The following is a 26,532-nucleotide window of genomic DNA, read 5'->3' as shown; positions in this document are numbered from 1 at the left end:
ATATACGTGATTTTTTTCATGCTGGTAAATGCAGAATGATGCTTGAATGTGTTCCTTTGGTTTAAAACAACTTGGCGAATTCACTGGTCGAGAATTTGGAAACCGGCTCGGCAGAACCTGGAAGTTGATCGATGGAAGTGAAAAACGTTGAATCCAAAATCAGCTTAAGATGAGACCGATGCTGTGATCATCATGGTTGACACTTTTGGGAAGAATGGCCCTTTTCCATCGCCGAGATAAAGATGGGATGGACATTGCACAAAACAGACATTTTTTTTAGGGCAGTGTTAATGACGATTCGTGTTGAGCTTTTGTTATTTGCACATCACTGCCAATGCAATAGTAAACATAAAAGATAGAAATTAAGATGCAGAAAATGTAAGTGATTTTTTTTTTAAATTGAAATAAAAATGCCATCCCTGTTTTCTCTTCAGATATAACAATGTGCAAGTTGTAAATGAATAATCTGAGTCTCCTTGCACCACGTAATTAATGCAACCCGTCATTCAGAAATTCAGCTACAAAATCAACATTTAAGGCATGTAAAAAATACCATTTCGGGAGAAATAATGGTGCCAAAGTAATGAAAATCTTTGAATGCAGAAGTCAGAATTCCTCACATTCACACATCCTAAATGGAAAAGACAGGTTACATAGAGAAACTATTCTAAAACTTAGAACAAAAATTGACGAGAGAAGAAATGAAATTATTAAATGCTACAAAAACAAGGACGAAAAACCTTGCACATACGTGGACCCTCTCACACTTTCCCAAAAGCGTTTGTCTCGAGAAAAATTTAATTTTTCTCACAGAAAGCACGGGCAGGGTTAAGGAAACATCACAAACTGTTCAGGTCAGCGGGCTTTTTGACCAGGCAATTTCCCTTGGAGAGGAGACACTTTGCTCGATATTCGGGCGTACATAGGCAAGAATAATGAGAGGATGGCAGTGAGGGCAGAGAAAGCACCGGGGAGAGTCTGTACGGAACGGAGACAGGGCGATGAAATCAGCCCCGTTCGCAGGCGCTCAGTCGATCGGTCGCTGCATTTGCAGAACCGGGAGAGATTACAGCAATCTAGATTTGAAGTTTTCGTGACTGCAGGGGATCCATAGTCTTTGGTTCTTTGGGTAAAGTCACGTGGGTTGAAAATAAAATAGATTAAATCACGACGTTTAGGGCGCAGCACAAGCGGTCCGTCATCAGGTGGGACAACCAACAGGAAGAAACAAACTGCTGAAGTGGGCGAATCGGAGTTGCAGAGAGTTCCGCTTCAGCAATTTGTTTCTTGCTGTGGTTGTCCCAACACGATGACGGACCGCTTGCGTTGCGCCCGAAACGTCGTGATTTAATTTATTTTATACCTACGTGACTTTACCGAAAGATTACAGCAACTTGGGAAGGCCTTCGTTGCAGCAGTGGACAAATCAGGGCTGAAGACACACACACACAAAACACATACAACGCACAAATTAGTAAATATAATGTAGTACACAATAAATGCACGCGCGCAAACGTCACGCGAGTAATTAAATAAATACAGTAAAACCTTGGATTGCGAGTAACTTGGTCTGCGAGTGTTTTGCAAGACGAGCAATTTTTTTAAATAAAGATTAATTTGATAAACGAGCGAGGTCTTGCAATACGAGTAGTACGTATACGCTTTGTACTGCCAAGCGTCACGTGATCACAACTGATGTACGAGTGCTTTGATATACGAGTGCTTTGGATTTCAAAACACGTTTCCGGAACGAATTATGCTCGCAATCCAAGGTTTTACTGTGTACAGTACATGCATACACATACCTATACAAACACAAATAAATATACACGAACAAATGTATACGTACGCAATAGAGTATGCAATAATTAATAAACATATCCACAGTATAATATGCACACAAGAGCAGGGTGGGACAAAAACACGTAGGGTTTCATGGACGTACATAAAGCAGTGTTTTAGTACTCCATGTTCAACCTTGTTTTCATGGTTGGTCACCAACACTCTCCGATTCATCGCAATTGTATATACGTTTAACTTCTTTTGCATCATACGGAGCCAACCGTGCTAATCGGACGTGCAGAGGATTACATCCGGTGCCGGGACCCAAAACCGAAACATTAAATTAATTTACTATAGATATAGGGTGGCCCGATCTGTATAACCAAGCGATTTATGGACAGTTACTACATGGCAACATGTGCGATTGCGAGTGACATCAAACAAGCTACAATGACCAACAATGGCAACTCGCACAACGAGCCATCGAAAGCACAATATGTATTCAACTACCTCGAACAACAAAGATCCCCTGTGTAGCCTTAACAGACTGTTGGGGCGAGTGCTGTTAGCACCTATAAAGGTCCAGGACCCGGTTCAGATATAATCGTCACTGGTGTTAGCCGTACGTGGGAATCGAACTCGGGACGCCGAGTTCATAACGCAGCGCGCTCACCGCTACACCACCGCTCCACTTACACACACACTCCACACTCGCAGCCTACGTAAATTTTTCGTCTCCCCCCTCCTCTTTTCCGAACATAGATGGACTCGTCCGTCTAAACAAACTGTCAAATCGCTATCCGTGGTGCTAACGTTTAAAAATAAATAAATACAAACCGCCACTTCTTTCAAATGTTCTTGCCGTTGTTTTTCACACCTGATGATGACTGCTTGTGTTGCAGTCGAAACGTCGTGAGAATTTTATTGTTTTATACATATTTTATTATTTTATTGTTTCCCTTCAACGTGACTTTACCGAAAGAACCAAGAATATGAATCACTGCAGTCACGAAAGCTTTATATGAAAATTTAAGGTGTAAACCGTTTTTGTGGGGTGCGAAGCGTGTCAGTGACCAACTAAGCTTCGGTGGTGGTGGTGGTGAAGGAGTGGATGGTGTTAGTCGTCGCGTGGTGGAGTCATGGATGACGCCGGTGCGGCAGTGCAGCGCTCAGGATTTAGTGCGGAGGGAGTTGGGGGGGGGGTAAGGGCTGGATGGGGCTGTCCCCTCGCACAGCCCCGGGTTGCCTGCCCGTTCATCACCTTTGCGTTGGTGTTCTCCATCTCAACTTACAGCTGTTTTATTGTCATAATCAGGGATAATTTTAGATGCGCGATGTGTTGATGATGCACCCAAGGCCACACTCGTCATTCTTCCACTCGCACTATCTGTCTCAGGAAAACAGTATTATTGCATTCCAACACTCCCTGCCCTTTCCAACTTACCCCCCTTGAGTGCTCGTGTATCTGGGTGCACCATCATATTCTACCCGGATTCTCCCGGAGGTGGTCTCGCGTCAAACTCACCCATGTTTTACCACAGGGTCCGGGAGTCACCATCTCACACCGAACTTTGCCAATTCTCTCTCACATGGGAAACCCATGGCCAGGTCACTCGCTCGGTTTGCCGGGATGAAAACCCAGGTGGAGAGGTTCGGTTTGTGTGTTCTAGTTGACCTAAGCGCTAGTCGGGGTGCGTGCATGGGGTGAATGCATGGTGTGTGTGTATGTGTGGGCTGTATGAGTGGTGTGTGCATATGGTGTGTGTGTGGGGTGTAGGTGTGCGTGGGGTGTGTGTGTAGTTTGTGCATGGGGTGTGTGTGTGGGGTGTGAGCATGGGGTGTGTGTGTGGGGTGTATGTGTGCGTGGTGTGTGTGTGGGGGGTGTGGGGGGTGTGTGTATATGTGTGGGTGCATGTGTGCGTGGGGTGCAAGCATGGTTTGTGTGTGTGCGTGGGGTGTGCACGGTGTGTGAATAGTGTGTGTATGCGTGGGGTGTGTGTGTGTGTGTGGTGCAAACAAGTAAAACAATATTAATAAACGTTCCAACAAAACCATAAATGCCAAGAAACATTGCTACAAATGAAAAATTTGTATTTACAAAATACTGAACACGAGGCTTGTTTGCAAACTTGCATGAAAGTAAAACGTATTGCACATTTAAATCTTCTGCATTAATACGTTCACGGTGAGACGGCCTTCCTCTAAATTCAATACACGAATAAACTAAACTAATATATTTACAGTTATTATATACGAGTTAAAAACAAACTTGCATGAAAGCAAAACGTATTGCACATTTAAATCTTCTGCATTAATACTTTCACGGTGAGACGGCCTTCCTCTAAATTCAATACACGGTAAAACTAAACTAATATATATTTACAGTTATTATTATATACGAGTTAAATACAAACTTGCATGAAAGTAAAACGTATTGCACATTTAAATCTTCTGCATTAACACGTTCACGGTGAGACGGCCTTCCTCTAAATTCAATACACGATTAAACTAAACTAATATATATTTACAGTTATTATTATATACGAGTTAAATACAAACTTGCATGAAAGTAAAACGTATTGCACATTTAAATCTTCTGCATTAACACGTTCACGGTGAGACGGCCTTCCTCTAAATTCAATACACGATTAAACTAAACTAATATATATTTACAGTTATTATTATATACGAGTTAAAAACAAACTTGCATGAAAGTAAAACGTATTGCACATTTAAATCTTCTGCATTAATACTTTCACGGTGAGACGGCCTTCCTCTAAATTCAATACACGGTAAAACTAAACTAATATATATTTACAGTTATTATTATATACGAGTTAAAAACATCCTTAGCTATTTCATTAACAGTAAGTCAAGAGAAAGGAGGGGGGGGTGTTTGTGTGTGTGGTGTGTTATTGGTGGGTGATGGTTGGGTGGTGTGTGTGTGCATAGGTGGTGGGTGCGTGATGTGTGTAGGTGGGTGGTGTGTGTGGGTGGTGTGTGTGTGGGTGGGTGGTGGGTGGGGTGTGTGTGTGTGGGGTATGTCTGTGTGAGGTGTGTGTGGGTGGATGGGGTGTGTGGGTGGGGTGTGTGTGTGGGGTGTGTGCAGGTGGGGTGGTGGGGGGTTGCAGGATGTCTTGGGGTCTGGGGTCTCTGCCTCTTCCATTCCAGGTGTCGACATCCCCCGGTGACGTCACCTGTTCCGGGCACAAACCCAGGGGAAGCATTGGGGTCATCAAGGGACAGAGCACTCAAGACACACAGCAGCAGGTCTCCAGTCGTGTCTCAAGATGCTGCATGACATCGTGCGACAAGGGAGTGGAACACCAACGAGAGAAGCAGCCAGCTGGATGCAGTGCAATACAAATTTGGATTTATCTTCTCCATGTAAAATTGGTGGGAAAGATATTTTGCGGTGACGTAATGTTCACATACATTTCCTCGGGATGATCATGTATTTTTAAGCTATGTTAATGAAAGATTCTGATTATTATGAAATAAATAGCTTACACCAAAACAGAACTCTTAGACAAAATAATCCTTTTCTTTTCCAATACAGATCTTTGGTCTTTTCTTAAATTGAACATTTATCTTGTTGATTGTACTTTAGCTGAAAGATTTGCATGCATTACGCGAGAGCTGAGCTTCTGTTAAAGATCTCAAAATAAGAGCTGAGTTATTGTTAACACTTATTTTTGAATGTAATCTCTTACGTAACATTATTTAATGCTTGTTTTTCAACATTCCGGTTTCCTGAAATCCAAATAAATTGGAATTTTTGCCCACGTGACAACATCGTTTGATTGGCTGTCAGTAGAGGGAAAAGCTGAAAATTGTCAGATACCTCGACGATCTGACCCAAAGTAACGAATAATGAATCTAAGATTGGTCGTGAAAGCCGAGATATAATACTTTTTTACCTTTTAACGTGCACAGTGCTCACTCACTCTTACAACGCGAGAAACCACAGAACCACAATTGTCCAAGCTCTGAGGTCCTCTATACGTCAAGGTGTTATCGGCCAAATAATGAGTGGCTTTAAAATGTCGAAGGAAACTGGGGATCCGGAAAAAAAAAACCCCACGCATGCGAGGCGAAAACCACTCAATCCCATCCAGACGGAACAGGTGGAGTCCACATTTTTGTTGTGCTGCCTTCTCCTGGCAAGCCAGGATACGGGTGCCCACGGAAAGGGAGCGACCCACCAAACCCTTACCTCCACTGTACTGGAGTGGTGGGGTGCGCCAACGATGGGGCCTTTATTCTTCCGCATTGCAGCAGCAATGCTTCCGGACAAATCTAAGAAATGTCCGGAGTCGCTGCCGCACACGGGCAAATCTCCGCCCAGGCCCCCTCGATGCCTTCGCTCCGGTGTTGGCGACAGCTTCACTTATCGCTTGATGGCTGCGTTGGTATTCCAGGGCAGTGTAGAAACTGGCGTTCGAGCTGAAAGAGAGTTGCAAGGGCCACTGTTATGCCTCTGTCTGCCTTTCTTTATTTGTGCTGAAACTTTCCTACTGCAATACAATTCCATTATCTATCCTACTGCTACTCCCTGGCCCTGCCCCCCAGCCACAACCAGGTCTACCCCTATCAGAATATGTTCAGAATCAGAATATTTATTTAGACTGTAGGAATATTATGACCTTTAAAGCTCTTTTTTTTACAGATGTCAAGTAGATCACTGCCCCTACACCTATCACTACCCAAACCCTTCTGAAGATAAGAAAAGCCAAAGCATTTTCACACTCAAACGAGCAAGCAGAGTGGTGGGAATTCCACATTCCCATGGCAGGGGCCAATCTATAAATGAAAACCAATGTTAGAATGATGTCCAGTACTGCTGGACATCATACTGGACATCCGTGAAAAAGAGCTTCATAGCTCATCAAATTCCTCCAGTATAAATAAATATTCTGATTCTTTTCTAGAGTTATAGGCAGAGGAGAAGAGGAAGATCTGGAGCCTAGAGTTGAACAAGAGCATGAAGTCGACAATGAAGATGGCTGGGGAAGGACAGTTCCAGACTGCAGAGGAGAAAGAGCAACGTCTCAAAGAGAGCTGCATGCAGAGAGAAAGCATTGAGCAGGGAGAAACATCAAAGTCACTTCATAAGAACCTAACCAACACAAATATTCTTCAAGATGCAACGTGCACGTGGAGACTCACGATTGGCTCTTGGCTGACACAAAATCTTCCTCGAGATCTGACCCAGAATCATTCGTCCAGCTCTGCTCGCATTGGCTCACACGATCCACCTCCACGATCTCGTCCATTTTAATCGATGCGTCCACAGCATCCGGTTCATTGTGACTAGCATGGCTTTTGTCCTTGGTGTCGTCCTGAAGCCACCTGTGGTTCAAAGCTTCCTCAGGCGTGAGCCGGCGAGCGGGATCCCACCTGCCAAGATATGAACGGTGAATCGTCAGGGTCCACTTACCGTCTACATTTCTTCTAATAATGGGGTGGAGGTGTGGCACATGCAATTATTTACCTTCATTATGCAAACGAATACAAGAAGGCACAAGGCATGAAATATTGCCCTGTTATGACACAAAGCCACTCCCTGTCAGTAAAACATCACTCCTAGTAATGTGCACTCTGTTTACGAGAGTGCTGATGGTGAACACGAAAATAATGATGAATTAAGATCATATGTAGACAGTACAGGTATATCTTACTCAAGGCATCCTTGAACAAAATCGATTAACTCTCTGTTCGTAGTCCGAAGCTTTTCCTTAAGAGAGGTGGTGCTTGGAACGACCTTCCTGCCGTTCACCCTGTGGCACCCTGTCTTGTCTGTGTTGGAGAGAAAATGAGTGAAACGGGTTTCCGAGGATTACGAACAAAGTACATTACGGCAATGCTTGCCTGGATAATTGTGACAACAGAAGTAGCAACCTCCCCTCCACTTACCGGTGTCAATGTACATTTCGGTCGCAGCATCAATCATGGACCTTGGTGGGAGACCAAAAATCTGTGCACAGGTCACAGTGAAATTAATATACATGGGTTAGGTCATTGGACTGTGTGTATCGTAAACATACATACAGTAGACTTCCTCAAATGTAAATGTCTCTAAAACTGAAACGTTTATTCACAAGGACTGCACATGCTTTTACAACATTACCATATATTTTAATTATTGGGTACTTAATGAACAAATATTGCCCATTAAAGTTACTTCATGAACCTCAGGGATGAACAATGAACCCGAAGAATGGAAAGGGTAATAGTCTGTCGCTCTGAGCGATGATTATCAACAAGGCCAAATCACATCATACGTGCCCAACTATTGTCTGATCACATTAAAGATATGACTATTCTCTATGTACATACTGGCAGCAGAGCAACATTTGTTCCCATGGAATAAGGCCAAAAGTATAATTGCTCCACAGATTGCAATCCACGGCAGTCTCCTCTATGGTTGTTAGCGACTAATGGACCATCACTCGGCATTAGCATTGTGAGCCGGCTCAGCTAAAACTAAGCCATGGGCTCTGCTGTTGGTTGCAATTCAAATTCATAAATAATGAGATTATATTTTAGCATATTTCAGGTACCGTGATCATTTGGGCAAGATAATCTCCAGTGGTCCGTAAGAGAGGGTAGCCAGAAGAGAGCTCAGCAATTACGCAGCCCAGGGACCACATGTCCACTGCGCAGGTGAGTTGGAGGCCCAGGAACATCTCTGGAGCCATGTATTTCCACGTTCCGAAAGATCCGAAAACTGCGCACCACACACACATGGACAGCACCGATTGAGCGAGAAGGTCATGCACGTTATTTGTCCACTTAGATTTTTGAGTGCACACAGATTAAAACATTTACATTTTGTAGGATGGTAAAATTGGTCATTCTATCCAGCAGATGAATGTGGATCTTTCTAAAACTGGCTCAGAACTGGAAAAGTGTGAGCGGCACTCCAAGAGACGTTTTGACATTGGTAAAAACGTTGTTTGCAAACACCTATTAATGCCTGTATGACCTGATAGGGTCTCTATGGCTGAGAATAATAACTGAGTCACTGAGAATGTAGTGCATTGTAAAGCTGCTCACCATGCCACGTTTCCAAACGCACACACATAAGAATAACAGGCGCCATTCGCCACTAGGTAGCAGTGACGTCACCACGGGACCTGTGCCAGGCCAGGTGCACTTTGAGGCCACGTGAAATGTCGAAGTCTCACTGACATATCACGAAAGATATCTAGGTGCCATGGGTTGACGAACTGAGATGACTGGCATATGTACCAACTATGCCCCCTCTGTGTCAACACACATATAAGACAAAGATCCCCCGTATAGCCTTAACAGACTGTTGGGGCAAGTGCTGTTAGCGAGCACCTATGAAGGCCGGCACGGCACACGAGGTGGTGGGGGGCCAGCAGCACGCCCAGCTGCTTTTGTCTCCCTAGTGGCGATGTTTACACACCGCACGAGGCGCTCATTTGGGGCTGAGTCGACCTCGGGGAGTCCCAGGACCGGTTCAGATAATCGTCACTGGTGTCGGCCGTGAGCGGGAATCGAACTTGGGGCGGCCGGGGAGCGTAGCGCAGCGTAGCGCTAACCGCTGCACCGCGCTAACCGCTGCACTAGCGCTCCCCACTCGTATATTCACAAAGATTCACAAAGACGCACAGACACACACACCCTCACACGAAAAAACACAAGCAAAACTACTCACTTGGTTTCGTCATTTTGATGCTCGCGCCAAAATCAATGATCCTGATGTTGCCGGTTGCGTGGTCTTTGACCATGGTGTTTTCCTAGGAAAAATAACAGGGGATAAAAGTGGTTAAGGTTCAAAAGTGCTCATGGCATGGATGGCCGGCGTGAACTCACCTCTGATTAATCAACACGTATAATTGTGCACTCTGCTAATTGCTACGGAGAGACGGGTACATTTTCGTCATTATATAAGAAGGCAATGATGACTAGGGATAAGACCCCGAGCCCCACGTGCACTGTAGAGTTTACATTAGCTCCAATAATATGTAACTTTTACAATCATATTACTTTACTGTTAATCGAATGACAGGAACTCGGTAATGTTAATTGACGTTTGACTGATTTATTGGTGGTAATGAAGATATTCACAATTAAGATTATGATATCAAAGTTGATTTCTATATTTAAAATACTTGGGTCTAGAATATTAATAACACTGGTGCTCAATCCCTATTAACAGAGATATTTAGCTGCGGTGTTGTGAGGTGGAGGGTGTGCCTCGTCACTATTGCAGGTGTGAAGATGTTCAATTATTTTTTCCAGTTGTTTTTGTTAATTTTCAGTTTTTGCGCGGGAAATCTAATAATAAGATGGCGACGGCCTCGTGGTTAGTCATTTTATTAACTTGTTTATTTTGATCAATCCAACTCGAATCAATAGATATAACGAATTTAAAGTTTTCGTGACTGCAAGGATTCATCTTCTTTGGTTCTTTCGGTAAAGTCACGTAGAATGAGAATAAAATAATACATTGATAAAATAAAATAACACAATAAAATTCTCACGACGTTTCGGCCACAACACAAGCGGCCTTCATCAGGTGAAGGGACGAGACTGTCTGGAGGACAGTGCTGGAGCGAACACAGCCAAGCTCAGACCGCGACGTTTAAGCTGTGTGAGAAGAAACAGAGCGCCTTCTATGACCAGTCACAAGCTAATCCCTCAGTTATTTCAATGCTAAATTCTCCTGTTTCATTTGTACTAGGTACCTCTGTGGATGTGTAGGCTTTGACTTTAACATAGCCATTTCTGTGACCAGTCACAAGCTAATCACTCAGCTATTGCAATGCTAAATTCTATGCTAATTCCTTTGTCAAGGCGCTCTGTTTCTTCTCACACAGCTTTAAGGTCGCGGTCTGAGCTTGGCTGTGTTCGCTCCAGCGCTGTCCTCCAGACAGTCTCATCCCTTCACCTGATGAAGGCCACTTGTGTTGTGGCCGAAACGTCGTGAGAATTTTATTGTGTTATTTTATTTTATCAATTTATTATTTTATTCTCATTCTACGTGACTTTACCGAAAGAACCAAAGAAGGTATAACGGAGTTGAAAGATGATTAGAGCATTTTGGTGATGAAAATAGAAGTAGCTTTTTTGTGAAAGTTGATCACATTTTGGTGTTATTGTACTCGTTGGTTCTATTCGGTAAAGGCACGTAAAAGTATAAAACAAAAAATAAAAATAAAAAAATCACGACGTTTCGGCCACAACACAAGTGGCCTTCATCAGGTGAAGGGACCAGACTGTCTCGAGGACAGCGCTGGTCCCTTCACCTGATGAAGGCCACTTGTGTTGTGGCCGAAACGTCGTGAATTTTTTTTTGTTGTTTTATACTTTTATGTGATTTTACCGAATAGAACCAAAGAGTATGGATCCTTGCAGTCACGAAAGCTTCAAATCTAGAATTGGTGTTATTGTTTTGCATTGTGCGGTTCATTGCGAATGCACAAAATGGCCACGTTGTAGCAGCCATTTAATATTGACTTAATTTGGTGAACAGAATCGGCGTTACTGCAGAGGTTATATTCCTGATTAATAGTTGTTTTTATATATTTATTGTCAGTAAAATTTGATTTGCCTAATTTGCATGTCAATATAATTCCATATTAAATATGTATTTATTATTAATAACTATATAAGTACACATTGTTTCGTTTATGCAGTGTTATCAGGGACTGTGGGAAGTTTAGGAGGCATTAAAGATGTTTTGGGGCAGATGCTTCTTTTTAAAAATTAAAGATGTTTTGGGGCAGATGCTTCTTGTTAAATGTTAAAGAATATAATGTTAAATGTTATTCGACATGATAAGTGGCTGCTACCATAATTGAGATTTGGGAAGACTCCATGCTGAGAGATTGAGCTGTGGTCTTGTGACGTGGAGTCGCTCACTTCTCAGGAGGACGGAACACAGCGCGGATTATCTGCTCGTGTTCTACAAACTGTACCACTTGAATCACTGTCTATTTAGCCGACCTGTCCCCCTCGTTAGGATAAGTTACAGGTGCTTCTCTCCTTTTCCTCGTGTCAGAAACTTGTCTAACATTGCCAATTGTAATTATCGCTTTTGAGTGTTGTGATTGTGGCCAATGTAAATTAGAATCTCTTCAAATAAACTGCAGAGTGTACTCTAGAGCAAGAAGAGATTAGACAATGTCCTGGATTGAAACAAGTGTCGATTACTTTTTATACATTTATCGAAACAATAGCATTATTGTTGTGCAATTCGGTATGAGGTGCAGGGTGTTTGGTTTTCAAATTTTTGAGTTACGAGAGAGGTCTTATTTTAGATTTGAAGCTTTCGTGACTGCAAGGATCCATACTCTTTGGTTCTATTCGGTAAAGTCACGTGACTTTACCGAATAGAACCAAAGAGTATAGGTCTGATTTTGCCACAGTTGCCTCAAGGCAAAACATATCCATGAATGACGGCAGTATGTTATTGTATTTACTTACCATCTTCAGGTCGCCATAAATGATGGCCTCCTTCTTAAGTTTTGCAAGGGCCCTCAACATGGATCTTGCATAGAGCCTGATTGTTGACGGTGCAAAGATCGTGGAGTTGCCATGGAATTGATCAAAGAGGTCGATGCTGCAAGACAATATATCGTCAATGGTTAGTCCACCTTCGACTATCTTGGTCAATGCTTAGGATCGCTTCATGAACTGGAGGAATCATGCTTTACAATAGATTAGGAGTTTTATCATGTAAAACCAAATTCAAATTTCTCCCAGGGGAATGATGATGAAACATGACCTGCATATTGGGTTTGAGAAATATAATAACATCAACTTATAACATGCACAGTAATCACTTCAATGTAATATAAAGAGAACATTACTCAGACGTACGAGGAACCACAAACAGCAAGTCAACCAAAGTCATGAGCAGGCGCTAAAAGATGCCTAAGCTCTGCGGTCTTGTACATATAAAGGTATTTTCTAAAAAAAAATAATTGAGCGTTTACATGTTGGAAGAAAGCGGAGCACCCAGACAAAAACCCACACTTGCGAGGGGGCAATACTGTATCCCGTACAGGTGTAACAGGTAGAGTCTACACTTTTGTTGTACTGCTCTCTACCGACAAGCCAGGGCATAGGCACCTCGACGCCCACGGTAGGGAGTTTCGCAAAATGTGTGTGACCCACCAAAACCTCGCCTCAGCAGTGCTGGATTACAGGCGGGCACCAAAATCGCCTGGCTCATAGGGCTCGTTATGAGAATTTGCTGTTGTATCTGGTTTCATGATAAAGGTAATGGATGAGACAGGACGTTGCGGTAGGTAACAATGTTGTTTACAGATAACGAGAAACATCGTTTACTGTATTTGTAATTATTATGAAGTGCTATGTTTTAATGTGCTGTACAATGTAAAATGGTGGTAACCACTCAGCTCATATGTATTAAGTAAGGTGGGAGAGCATCGTTGCATCATAAACAGTTACGTGCCACGTTAAGGAGACACCCGTGTCCCTTTCATATTTTAAAAACTACCAATAAAGCCTTAACATGAAAGGGCTGGTACAATCCGATGGGTGGTGACATGGCCTAATGGCAGCATGATCCCCGCCTTTCGTCGAGGTTCATGGTTCGAATCCAGCAGCCTCCCTGATTAATGCAGCTGTAATAATACCACACACCGCGTCTGTCTCACAGCCGATGTTAAAAATTCGAAAATTACCCGAAAAATTAATTTATTGCCGTTGTACAACTTAGGAATCATCGCCCCCCTACTGGCAATCTAATGCCCCAGGTCACTGTTGCAAATGAGACTCATCCTGGTCTCTTGAGTTCTCACCTGGTCAAACAACATTTTTTAAAATCTGAATTTCATCAAATGTTACCTGCACGTTTTAAAAAAATGCTTGAGATAAACACGATGTTGGCGCACAGATGTGATTTTTTTACTTACGTCATGAGCTCCATAACGAAGCCGGGATGATTTCTGAACATAAGACGTCCGATAAATCTAATAATGTAGTTATTTTCATTGTCCTTGGACTGCAACGCTTTCATGATATGCGCCTCCCTTCTGCATTTCTGAAGGTCGTTTCTGTGGAGGGAATGCATCGGTGAGTCTCACCCCACTCTTAAGTCTTGCATATTTTTATGCATTATCACGCACATGGGATGGCGCGGTCAACAGAGCTCCAGAGTCATGGCTGTGAGCGCTTCATCCCGGTCAACGTCAACGTCGTCCCTGCCCGGTCGACGTGATCAGCGGCCAACTGGGGAGGCTGCACCAATCGGTTGGGAAGTTGTCGATGGTCGTTACCCGAAAGGGGTTACCACATCCCATCTCAGTGCGGTGAAAATGTTGCACCACTGGATTGTGATCACTGTGGTTTTTGAGCTATGTTAAGCGAGTAAGGTATAAAGTGTCCTGCTCCTCCAACCGAAACTGTGGACGATGTTGTGAAGCACTGTGGTCTGTGCTCCTTTAATGCGGAATTGCAAAAGTTGAAAAAAAAAATCTCTCCTGAAGACCCCTCGTGGCTAGCAGACCTCCTTGGCATTGGTATTTAGTGCCTGAACATGTTGCAATATAGAAGAATATAATATAATGGGCAAAAGGGCAGCACTCATCTCCGTTGTTGGTCAGTGGTGTGAACTCCACGTTCACGTGGCAGTAACCTTAAAAAAATTACATATTGCCTCTTCATGACAAATCAAATATCATTTTGATGGTGTTTGAAGACTTTTATGAAATTATAAACTCATACAGAAACAGCTTCTGATGGAGATGGATACATGACCTGGCAGTCGCACGTTCGCCACTCGTTGAAGAGGTTCAAGGTTCGAATCAAGCAGCCGCCCTGATTAATACTGCGGGTGTATAACCATAATAATGCATGCTGTCTGCTTCGATGGATGCTAAAGAACACCTGACGTTATTTGCAAGAGTATGCCACTGTGTGCTTTGAACTGGGTACAATGTTTGCCAATATGGAAACCTACACCACAAATTCCTCAATTTGTATTGTGCAATCATTGTCCCCCTACTGGCAGACTAATGCTCCAGGTCACTCTTGCAAATGAGACTTATCCTGGTCTCTTCAGTTCTCACGAGGTTAAACAAAATAAACTTTTAAATTGATTTTTTTAAGTTATGGTTATCTTCACAAATTCAGATATATTTTTTTAATGTGGTTCATGTCTTTGTTCAAACTTACCTAGCAGTGTACTCTAGCAACTTGATGGCCACTTCTCTTTTCGTCTTGTGGTCCAGGCATCGGAGCACCTGCCCAAAGGACCCCTTCCCAAGTACATTCAGTACTTGGAAGCGGTACACCAGGTGTTCACCCGTGATCTAGAACAAGATTACACAAGTGTTCAGTACTCAAGCAGGGCCGTCTCTGAGTGCTCAAACATTACTCAGTCTAAACACACGGCTCATTCAAGTTCTCATTTCTTAGTCACTGGTCTGACATTCCCACACCCATGAACATCTTCTTTGGTTCTTTCGGTAAAGTCACGTAGAATGAGAATAAAATAATAAAATAAAATAACACAATAAAATTCTCACGACGTTTCGGCCACAACACAAGTGGCCTTCTTCAGCTTAAAAGACGCTACGAATCTTAACAACGTTCATTGAAGCTCTGTCGTCCCGACAGGTTTGTTCCTTTCACCTGAAGAAGGCCACTTGTGCTGTGGCCGAAACGTCGTGAGAATTTTATTGTGGTATTTTATTTTATTATTTTATTATTTTATTCTCATTCTACTTGACTTTACCGAAAGAACCAAAGAAGATGAATCCTTGCAGTCACGAAAGCTTTAAATCGAAACTCATGAACATGTCTGAGCTTTCCCTGATGTCTCTGCCAAATACATCTTTGCCTCACACTGGAAACCACTAAATCATTCTATGAAAAGTGTGGGTTATAGAATGTCCTTTATCTGTATTTATGATGACAAAGATAGTCACCACATCACGCGCTTTGAGTGCACTTCTGCGGCCGTCTGGAATGCTCTTCCTTCCGATATTAGGAAGCCACTGGAGCGATGCACTGTTAAATCTAGATTTAAAACTCAAGATCACAGGTGTCACTTTTACATAGCCATGTTCATTCAATTCCCACATTCCACCCACACAGTGAGTGGCCTCACTCTGTATGCCCTGCATACTATACTCATAGACCCATTCTAGGCTATGCCAACCCCACCCACTACTCAGGTAGCCCCACCTTTAGATCTTATCAATAGTTGAGCAATAGGCCAGAATATTTTAATCGAGATAAAATCCACATTTTTTTGTAGTTGCTTTGTGGCACCAGGAGAGCCTTTCTGAAAATGTCCAAAACTAGGACGTTGAGTAGCTTAACGTTTCAGTGTTCTTCACACAGAAAATCATTAGCAACTTATTAGGTATACACGTGCGTGTAAGGGATGTTGTGGTTTATAGTGGAATGCATGATTTAGTTGCAATGAACATGGCCCATATTGGAGAGTCTTACCGGAATGTAGTGGCCGTCGATGTCATCGTAGCCATCATTGGAAGGGCCATTTCGTTCCGAACGAATCTTGAAATAAAAAACTTCATTGAAACACAATATTTCTTGACGTTCCTGCTCTGTCATTCTGTCTTTGAATTTGTCCAAGACTTCTGCACACGCACACATGCCCAAAGACACACATGGTCATTCATGCACATATACACGTGTGCAACACACGTAATTACGATCACAAATGAATCAAGCACATCATGTTACACTTAACAAAGAGACTCGATTTGGGCCTCTTGTATGTGTGCTCTTAACGGATTTGTAAAGCCATTTAGGGATCGGTCTTCTAAATAGATATGATGTGTGTTTGTTATAGAGGAGTGTGGCAGTAATTCATGTGGTGAATGATGCTGAATAAAGTGGAGTAAAAACCTTGTGGTGTGCAGCTCATCCCTGCCACTGGGAAGACGACTTCATCCGATGGAGTTGCCTGCTTTTGTCACAGAGATGTGCACAGAGAGGCACGCGTGAACATGCGGGCAAGCACACAGACATGGACATATATACAGAGACAAAGTGGTACACACACAAACACCCACTGAGAGAGTGCTTGTGGAAGGGCCTAAATCGCACAAAGCTCTCAGAGGATTACCCTAGAGAGTATTTTTTGGCCTGCACCTCCGTGATGGCCTCATATATTGGAAAAGGTCAACGCTTTACCTCACTATGCATGATCGACGAGCTGCGGTGAACCCATTTACTGTATACTGTTGGGTGGTATTTAAGAAACTTGCCCCATTGAACTGCCATGCTCGGAGATTAAAGCAGCGACCTCTGGTGTGGAAACCACTACACCAAGCAGCATCCAAACATACATATTCACGAATAATAGTATATTGCACCTCGATGATGTCAAATAATCTGACACTTTGGGAATATTAAACGGTGCCCATATTCCCAGGTTTGTGGCCAATTCCATTAAACATCTTCAACTGCATTATATATTGATTTCTAATTTACACAAATATGGCAAAAGGGTGAATTGTTAAAGGTATTTTATGAAACTGGTTACAGGTCACGAACCTGAACACATTCATAAAGTCCAAGTAGAGCACCTGCCAATACGTGTGCTGTGTAATAAGCTCGTGTGTCTCCTGGTTGGTTCACGAGTACTAGAGTCCCTTACTGCGAACTGAGCTGACAAGAAATTGCCTTGACTGTGTCGTGAGTTTGCCGTGTGTAAGCGTGTCTGTACCGTTAGGTAAAACGGCTCGTTGTGGTACTAGTTATAATAGGCGTTTACTAACAGCACTTGCCCCAAAAGTCTATAGAGCTTACACGATGTGGGGTGGGGGTGGAACTTTGATTCTTTGCTGTCAGTTGAACTAGTAATAAACCCATTTGGTGGTGAAGTGACCTGAAAGCCTGCACTGTGTGTTGAGCTTATTGGTCAATGGTAATCGTTCTATTCTAGAATGGCAGTGAAACACGTAGTCCACGACTACTCTACGATAAAAAAGAAATGAGCTTGTCTCTGTATTGTGCAGTCTGCTTATAAGAGTTTGCTGTCAAGAGTAGTTACTGACCTGCTGCACAATTGCAGACTGAACATCGAGTTGATCCATCTCCAAAAGATCGTTCTGGAACACAGCACAATGATAGCATTAAAACCTAAATAACCTCCTTTAGCACCCTTCATTCGACCAAGCTTAGAGCAGCAAGGGAGATCTCTCCAGCAGGTGTGGCACTCTCCCAGAACTGTCTTCAATAGGGAGTTCAAATCCCCGTTTAAAGATTGAGAACCCTTCATCCTTGAAGAGTTCGTGAAAAAATTAAGTGCCACTTTGTGTTAATCAATTAGTTGTCCGTATATTTAAATATGGGCCTCGCCATAGGAATGTGGAATTTACACCACCTGGAAATCACTACCCATGACATGAAGCTTAATAGCTTATTGAGCCCTTTCGCAACCATCACCAACAACATCTACCTAAACCACAATCGCCATTAGCATCACTAGCACCACCACGGAAATTGTCTCTGACATCACCACAATCACCACCAGAAAGCAACTAAACCATCACCCCTATCACTACAATTACAATCTTCACGTAACTATCACTTGCAACACTCAACACGAGCAAAGAGCAGCTCTCCCCACTGCCACCAGCAACCAACTGCAATCAACACGACCACGACAAAGATCAATGTACCGTCCTCAACACCATTACCATCACTTACCGTGGATAAATCTCTCGTCGGCAAACTCGCACTCGCACTATTGAACATTCAAAACAGAATCCTCGTGGCAAAAGCCGTAGCTCGAGCCGCGTGCCGCTTCGAAGTTTAGCGCTATGTTAATCGCATCCGGATAGTGACGTCAGTAGCGACGTCACGGCATCCGGTGCGCGGAGTGTCACGTGGGCGTTCGTGGGGGGTCGCGTGTTGTGTAATACACGTGTTGTGTATTACACACGTGGTGTGTGTATTACACAACACGTGTATTACACAACACGTGTTGTGTAATACACGTGTATTACACAACACGTGTTGTGTACAGTATGTTGGACTTCTTTCGCACCGCACGTAGACAGCTGTGCTAATCGGAGGTGCCGATTCGAGCTGCAGTACAGTATAGTACAGCTGTTACCATCAGCCACGATGTAGTTCTCATTACAGTACAGTAGTATAAAGAGCAGGAATAGTTATTTCATTAACTTCACTCCACTTTGCCCCCCCCGTACCCAATGGATGTTTGGCATCGCGTGACGCCCGTGAGCGATACCCACAAAGTTGTAACGCCTCTTAAATTTTGATTTAAAGCTTTCGTGACTGCAGGGATTCATATTCTTGGTTATTTCGGTAAAGTCACGTTGAAGGGAAACAATAAAATAATAAAAATATAAAACAATTAAATTCTCACGGCGTTTCGACTGCAACACAAGCAATCATCAGATGTGAAAACCACAATAAAAATTTAATATCACTTACCGTGGATAAATCTCTCGTCGGCAAACTCGCACTATTGAACATTCAAAACAGAGTCCTCGTGGCAAAAGCCGTAGCTCGAGCCGCGTGCCGCCTCGAAGTTTAGCGCTGTTAATCGCATCCGGATAGTGACGTCAGTAGCGACGTCACGGCATCCGGTGCGCGGAGTGTCACGTGGGCGTTCGTGGGGGGTCGCGTGTTGTGTAATACACGTGGTGTGTAATACACGTGTTGTGTATTACACAACACGTGTTGTGTACAGTATGTTGGACTTCTTTCGCACCGCACGTAGACAGCTGTGCTAATCGGAGGTGCCGATTCGAGCTGCAGTACAGTATAGTACAGCTGTTACCATCAGCCACGATGTAGTTCTCATTACAGTACAGTAGTATAAAGAGCAGGAATAGTTATTTCATTAACTTCACTCCACTTTGCCCCCCCCCGTACCCAATGGATGTTTGGCATCGCGTGACGCCCGTGAGCGATGCCCACAAAGTTGTAACGCCTCTTAAATTTTGATTTAAAGCTTTCGTGACTGCAGGGATTCATATTCTTGGTTCTTTCGGTAAAGTCACGTTGAAGGGAAACAATAAAATAATAAAAAAATAAAACAATTAAATTCTCACGGCGTTTCGACTGCAACACAAACAATCATCATCAGATGTCAAAACCACAATAAAATTTTAATAACTGCCACTTTTTTCAAATTTTCTTGTGGTTTTCACACCTGATGATGATTGCTGCTTGTGTTGCAGTCGAAACGTCCTGAGAATTTTATTGTTTTATATTTTTACTATTTTATTGTTTCCCTTCTACGTGGTGACTTTACCGAAAGAACCAAGAGAAATGTGACGTCACGTCAAAATGCGCAACTTCAAATAAATATAGACAACACGTTCTACTTTATTAAATAGACTTTTTAATAAATGTTTTCTCCTACAACATCAGAGTGCAGCGCCACATTAAATACGCACTACAATGACAATAGTTTAAAGCGATTTGAAGCATGTTTTATTTATTTATTTTGGGGGGGGGGCAGAGCTTTGTGACGTCATATTTGAGAGAGGGGGGGTCTGACTTTTTGTGACGCCGTGTGACTATGGTGGTGGGGGTCAAAAATCGCGTGCCGTCTTGTTATTCCACTGCTGGATGAGGGGGTTCGCCACGCAGCCGCAGATTGCGGGTGTATCTTGGGCCACGCATCATCGCCACGCTCGTCGATGTGGGTGGGTGGGTGAAGGCGGAGAAGCATGGAAGTTCAGTTCAACAGTTGATGTTGCTGTGCTGCACTGGCGGGCTATAACAATGCTGCTGAAATGATGCACTTTACCGATTTAAGGCCGTGAAGATGATGTGTAAGAAATGTTTTTATATATATATGATACGGAGACGGAAATGCGAATGGGGGTATATGGTGTTACTCTTTGTTTTTTTCTTTGGTAAAGTCACCTATAAATAAGAAATAATAAAATAACATAATAGCGTACGACGTTTCGGTTGCAACATAAGCAGCCATCATCAGATACAGAAGAGCTAAATTTACGACAGAGGGGAAACATTACCCCAGATGTATATACAGACACCCAAGTAGGGGGGAACTAACACAGATACAACAGGGGACACAGAGAGAGAAGCACACCAAAACAAACAGGGTTTAGCAAAATTTGGAAACCATATAAAGCAACACAGACGGTCAGTCAAAACAATTGACGCATAGTCTGGTTGATTACGCTATTTCAAAGATTGCTAAATTGCAAGTTAAGTATGAAATTTAAAATACAGACTGCACACACACACACATAGACATCCAAGTAGAGCGAACCAGCACAGAGACAAGCACAGAGTGAAGTCGCCTTAAATAGGCAGAGAAGGTAAGGCTGAGAGACAATGGGACAAATTAGCAAGAGGTATGCATGGAGCAAAGGGGACGCGGCAGCACACACTCGGAAACACCAAGGCCCACACACAGGCAGAGACAGCACAGAGACACAAATCCAAGCCAAAACAGAAAGGCAGACACACAAGCAGAGACAACACAAAGACACAGACCTCATACCTCCCCGTAGAGGTGGTTCAGACTTGATTCGAAGCTTTCGTGACTGCAGGAATTACTGCAGTCACGAAAGTATATGGTGTGCTTATTTATTTTGATATTTTATATTCTCCAAGACGACCCGAATTATTTTCGGTTGTACACTGGCAGGAAACAGCTCCATATGTAAAATTTACAAAGGGCTGTAGCATTACACTTACTCATTCATTCTGGCCACAACCTGATACCAACATTGACCGATTAAAAAAACCCTATATAATCTGTTTAATACGTAGGTTTTCGCGATCAATATTATTCTCAAAAGTTTTTTTGGGTTAGATCACGCAAATATCAGTGCTGTTAACCCACCACCACCACCACAGCCAATTAAGACGTTACATACACAAAACGTACCAATGAATTTTACTTCAGCACACCGATGTCGAAGAGGAAACGGACATTTACAACTTTAGTACGATGTTTCAATGGCGATTACAACCGGCTTTATCGGGCGATTTTCCCAAATTGTGAATAAGTCTTCCCGTTTCCAGTCTTAAGTCAGGCACTTCCAAATACGGCCTTCAGCGTTGCCAGCTGTTTGGTCGCGGGCTCTTGCAGCCGTGTGACCTCAAGACACACACACACCTGCGCAAGCACACGGACGAGAAGCCGTATAGCTGCAACGTGTGTGGCCAGACCTTCAGGTCGCTTCCACTTGCTTCAGATGTTGTTTTCCCCGCTTCAAATAAAAGGTGCATCGTGTTGAAAAGTAAAACATTGGACAGAGCCTCTATCGAGCTGCACAGGGCTCGCAAATCAGTTTGGCCACCGATGAGCCAACACGTTTAACGCATATTATAGATGAGCAACAAGTATGACCATTGGACACAGGTAAAGGTGGAAGTTTTAATAGTATTTTCTATAAACTCATTATGCATTTCCATGGAGCATTATGGATAAAGCAGGATTAACTCAATTGTGTTCACAAGTAAAACGTGTTTCAGTCGATCAGCCTATTAGTTATCCAGAAAAATATTATCAAGCAGCATTTGTTAAAGCAAGCAAACTAGGCCAGTTTAAATATTGTGGGTCTCATCAGCAGTTAGGCTGGTTTAAACAAATGCTGCTGAATTACCGGATGTTATTAGCTAAGAGCATTCCAAATAAAAATGGGACCCCGTTTAATGCACAAAATCAAAGCGATACACAAACTCATGCGTTGCTGTGGATAATTTTTGGGTAACAGCATATATAATCATAACTCCATTTTTCTTGGTTCTTTCGGTAAAGTCGCGTAGAAGGGAAACAATAAAATAATGAACTCAAGCACGTACACCAAGCTCTTAAGGCTAATGGTTATTCCGATGACACAATCCGCAAAGCTATCACTCCAACCATGAAGAAGGACCCTCTTGAGAAGCCTTTCAAAACCATCACGTTACCCTACATTGTAGGGATCACAAAAAAGTTCTCCAAAATCTTGAATGAACACAAGATCCAGGTCCGATTCAACACATTACATAAAATCCGTGATCTGGTTGCGTCTGTAAAAGATGTGATTCCAGACATACAGTACCCTGGTGTCTACAAACTAAGTTGCCTCTGTGGTAGTAGTTACATTAGAGAAACCAAACGGCATGTCTCGGACCGCATTCGTGAACACAAAGCAGACCTGAAACACGGTAGGACCAACACCTCGGCCGTGGCAGATCACTTATAATTCAGTAGGTTCACATGACATTGACTTCTCCTAGACAGAGGTTCTTTGCAAGCCATCTGGCTACCATGAGAGATTCGTTCATGAGGCTTTCCACATATACAAACACAGACAATTTCAACCGAGAAGATGGATTCTGGCTTAGCAATCATTGGAAGGATTTGATAAACCATTTTGGGACTTAATTGATTGATCACGCTTACGCTGGCTTTCAGACCGCATCCATTATTTTCGTCTCCCCCCTCCTAGTTTCCGAACATAGATGGACTCATCCATCAGAATAAACTGTCAACTCGCTCTCCGTGGTGCAAACGTTAAAAAACCGCCACTTTTTTTCAAAATTTCTTGTTGTGGTTTTCACACCTGATGATGATTGCTTGTGTTGCAGTCGAAACGTCGTGAGAATTTTATTGTTTTATATTTTTATTATTTTATTGTTTCCCTTCTACGTGACTTTACCGAAAGAACCAAGAATATGAATCCCTGCAGTCACGAAAGCTTTAAATCAAAACATAACTCCATTGTTTCCACGTTAAAATATTCTTCATTTTATATTTTAAAAAAGCCTTAAAACCGAGCTCCATGACACACCAGACAAACATTTTATTGACCCTGATGTGAAAGAAAGAGGGGTTCATGAAGGGTCAGCATTAGTTAGTCCAAGGAAGGAAAAACACCACTGGTTGGTAACTGAAAGTTAGCTTCTATGAAAGAAGACAACAAGAGAACGTTTAATTCGGCGAGGGGTGGGGGGAAAGGGCAAACGAGCATGGATGCGGGTGGAAGCACCACAGGTAAATCGTTGTACCAACTAATTCTAGCAGAAAAAAAGAAATTAATTCTGTCCATTGTAACAGAGGTGTCCATAGAATTTTCTAAGCACATCCCACCATTGGGACCACCATCCGAATAGAGCCGTTTTGCAAATCCTTGAACGGTTTGGAAAGTGAAACCTCAACAGAGGATGCGCATTAGGGAACCTGCAAATTATGAATGTTCAGCACAACCAGTGCGATTAATTCACGCCTGTTAAACAAAAATATGGGTCTCCATTGTGTGCCACTGCCTGTAACCCACCAAGAAAAGTTCTGGTTACTTATGACAATTTCGATTTAAAGCTTTCGTGACTGCAATGATTCATCTTCTTTGGTTCTTTCGGTAAAGTCACGTAGAATGAGAATAAAATAATAAATTGATAAAATAAAATAACACAATAATATTCTCACGACGTTTCGGCCACAACACAAGCTGCCTTCATCAGGTGAAGGGGGCGAGACTGTCTGGTAGGACAGCGCTGGAGTGAGAGAGCCACGTTCAGATCACGGCTTTTAAGCTGTGTGAGAGGAACAAAGAGCCTTGAAGGAATTAGCATAAAATTTAGCATTGAAATGGCTGAATGATTAGCTTGTGACTGGTCACAGAAATAGCTATGTTAAAAGTTAAAGCATACACATCCGCAGAGGCACCCATTGTTAAAAGGAATTAGCATAGAATTTAGCATTGAAATAGCTAAGTTAAGGCATACACATCCGCAGAGGCACCCCTTGACAATGGGATTAGCATAGAATTTAGCATTGAAATGGCTGAGTGATTCGCTTGTAACTGCTACAGAAATAGTTACGTTGAAGTCAGAGCATACACATTCACCGAGGCACTTAGTACAAATCAAACAGGAGAATTTAGCATTGAAATAACTAGGCGAATTTAGCATTGAAATAACTGGGTGATTTGCTAGTGACTGGTCACAGAAATGACTACACATCTGAGCTATTCACAGTACTATATAGTGAACCAATAAAAACTAAAATATAAATTACCTTCATGTTATCAATAAACTCTATATTCTCCAATCAGCTAAGCTACCAACCATAAGTCGTTATGTATCACAATGCTATATGGCGAAAAAATGGGTGGATTCTTACCCTCAAATTTCCGTACCACGGATAGCTACGGGCCCCGTTCAGACGGACGAGTTCGTCCATGGTCGAAACAGAGGAGGGGGAGAGCGACAGCTGCGAAGCCCTAGTATACTCCATGTTGTAAACCATACCATTAACCGTGGTGTGAGAGGTATTAAGAGGCAATGCTGGCGAAAGAGCTGCGGTCTGAAGGTCATCGTAAAATTACAATTAATTAAGAACAGAAATGATTTAACACATCTTTCCAGTGGTTACTAAGCCTGAATCCATCTTCTCGGTTGAAATTGTCTCTGTGCTTGTATATGTGAATGGCCTCATGAACGAATCTCTCATGGTAGCCAGTTGGTTTGCAAAGAACCTCCGTCTTGGAGAAGTCAATGTCATGTGAGCCCACTGAATTGTAACAGTGATCTGCCACGGCAGAGGAGTTCGTCTTACCGTGTTTCAAGTCTGCTTTATGTTCGCGGATGCGGTCCGAGATATGTCTTTTGGTTTCTCCAATGTAGCTACTACCACAGAGGCACTTTAGTTTGTAAACGCCCGGGTACTGTATGTCTGGAAGAGCATCTTTTACAGATGGAACTAAATCACGGATTTTGTGTACTGTGTTGAATCGGACCTGGATCTTGTGTTTATTCAGGATTTTGGAGATCTTTTTAGTGACCTCTGCAATGTAGGGTAAGGTGATGGTTTTGAGTGGCTCCACAAGAGGATCCTTCTTCATGACTGGAGTGATGGCTTTGCGGATTGTGTAGTCGGAGTAGCCATTAGCCCTGAGAGCCTGGTGTACGTGCTTGAGTTCACTGGTAATGTGTTCCTGGTCGGAAATGCATTGGGCTCTATGGTATAGAGTCTTGATGAGGCAGTTCTTCTGGGATGGATGGTGGTGGGAATCCGGTTTCAAGTAAGCATCTGTATGGGTAGCTTTCCTGTAGACAGAGTGGCTCATTGAACCATCATGTCTCCTTTTAATTAAGACATCCAGAAAGGGTAGTTTGCCATCTTTTTCGACCTCCATGGTAAATCTGATGGCTGGGTGTATGGAATTGATGTGGTCGCGGAATTGGTCTAGAGCAGGCTGGCCATGTGGCCAGATGACAAAGGTGTCATCAACGTACCTCTTCCATAAGGTCGGGCGTAGAGTGGCAGTCTGGATGGCGTCAGTTTCAAATTTTTCCATGAATACGTTGGCTACAACCGGAGATAGGGGGGAGCCCATTGGGGTGCCCTCAGTTTGTTTGTAGAAAGTTCCATTCCAGGTGAAGTATGTGTTGGTTAAGCAATGTCTCACCAGGGGGGGTACATCAGTATGCAGTCCTTGATGAACCAGGTCTTCAATGATAGCGATGGTGTCAGGTACCGGGACTTTGGTGAACAAGGACACCACATCAAAACTGACAAGCAGGTCGTTTGGGGACAGGGAAATGTCTTTGATTGTCGATACCAGGTGAGTAGAATTTAGTACCGCAGAGGTGGTTTTTCCAGTGAAAGGTCGCAGTATATCAGCCAGAAAACGTGCCAGTTTGTAGGTGGGGGAGCTGATAGTAGAGACGATGGGACGAAGGGGTGTATCTTCTTTGTGTATCTTTGGAAGGCCATATAATCTTGGTGGTCTGGCAGCAGAGGGTTTCAACGAGAACTGT

General features: G+C 43.0%; 2 protein-coding genes across 3 annotated transcripts; both read right to left on the bottom strand.

Annotated features, from left to right (window-relative positions):
* Window positions 1-3,856: 3,856 nt before the first annotated feature.
* Window positions 3,857-14,367, bottom strand: LOC142929243 (dual specificity tyrosine-phosphorylation-regulated kinase 2-like). Of its 2 annotated transcripts, XM_076070167.1 has the most exons (9): window positions 13,701-14,367; window positions 12,244-12,379; window positions 9,470-9,551; window positions 8,346-8,512; window positions 7,699-7,759; window positions 7,464-7,581; window positions 6,952-7,182; window positions 5,999-6,228; window positions 3,857-4,979 (listed from the first exon to the last, which is right to left on the bottom strand). In XM_076070167.1, exons 1-8 carry the CDS (start codon window positions 13,856-13,858, stop codon window positions 6,042-6,044), a joined length of 1,140 nt encoding a protein of 379 aa, XP_075926282.1. In that variant the 5' UTR covers window positions 13,859-14,367; the 3' UTR covers window positions 3,857-4,979; window positions 5,999-6,041. The 2 variants fall into 2 exon arrangements, with proteins under 2 accessions (XP_075926282.1, XP_075926301.1); XM_076070186.1 differs by having other exon boundaries at window positions 12,244-14,367.
* A 404-nt stretch (window positions 14,368-14,771) lies between these two features.
* LOC142929615 (dual specificity tyrosine-phosphorylation-regulated kinase 3-like) lies at window positions 14,772-20,735 on the bottom strand. Its single transcript, XM_076071232.1, has 4 exons — window positions 17,820-20,735; window positions 16,666-16,723; window positions 16,246-16,394; window positions 14,772-15,098 (listed from the first exon to the last, which is right to left on the bottom strand). The coding sequence occupies exons 1-4, from the start codon at window positions 17,856-17,858 to the stop codon at window positions 14,958-14,960; spliced, it is 387 nt and encodes a 128-aa protein (XP_075927347.1). The 5' UTR covers window positions 17,859-20,735; the 3' UTR covers window positions 14,772-14,957.
* Between the last annotated feature and the right edge of the window lie 5,797 nt (window positions 20,736-26,532).

This window comes from Petromyzon marinus, chromosome 1 (genome assembly GCF_048934315.1).
Source record: "Petromyzon marinus isolate PM22_M1 ecotype Great Lakes invasive population chromosome 1, UKy_Petmar_22M1.pri1.0, whole genome shotgun sequence".
In the NCBI taxonomy this organism is placed as follows: domain Eukaryota; kingdom Metazoa; phylum Chordata; class Hyperoartia; order Petromyzontiformes; family Petromyzontidae; genus Petromyzon; species Petromyzon marinus.
Note: the sequence above shows the minus strand (reverse complement) of the source record. Positions and strands in the feature narration are given on the sequence as shown.

What these genes read in the sequence shown, in the direction of transcription:
- LOC142929243 (XM_076070167.1), bottom strand. Translation starts at nt 13,858, where the DNA reads ATGCATTCCCTCCACAGAAACGACCTTCAGAAATGCAGAAGGGAGGCG. An exon ending in CATCAAAATGACGAAACCAA is followed by an intron (nt 8,513 to 9,469) that starts GTGAGTAGTTTT and finishes TGTGGTGCGCAG; the next exon opens with TTTTCGGATCTTTCGGAACG. An exon ending in TTTGTTCAAGGATGCCTTGA is followed by an intron (nt 7,183 to 7,463) that starts GTAAGATATACC and finishes ATATCTTGGCAG; the next exon opens with GTGGGATCCCGCTCGCCGGC.
- LOC142929615 (XM_076071232.1), bottom strand. Translation starts at nt 17,858, where the DNA reads ATGGATCAACTCGATGTTCAGTCTGCAATTGTGCAGCAG. An exon ending in AGTCTGCAATTGTGCAGCAG is followed by an intron (nt 16,724 to 17,819) that starts GTCAGTAACTAC and finishes TGACAAAAGCAG; the next exon opens with GCAACTCCATCGGATGAAGT. An exon ending in GATGAGCTGCACACCACAAG is followed by an intron (nt 16,395 to 16,665) that starts GTTTTTACTCCA and finishes GTGCGTGTGCAG; the next exon opens with AAGTCTTGGACAAATTCAAA.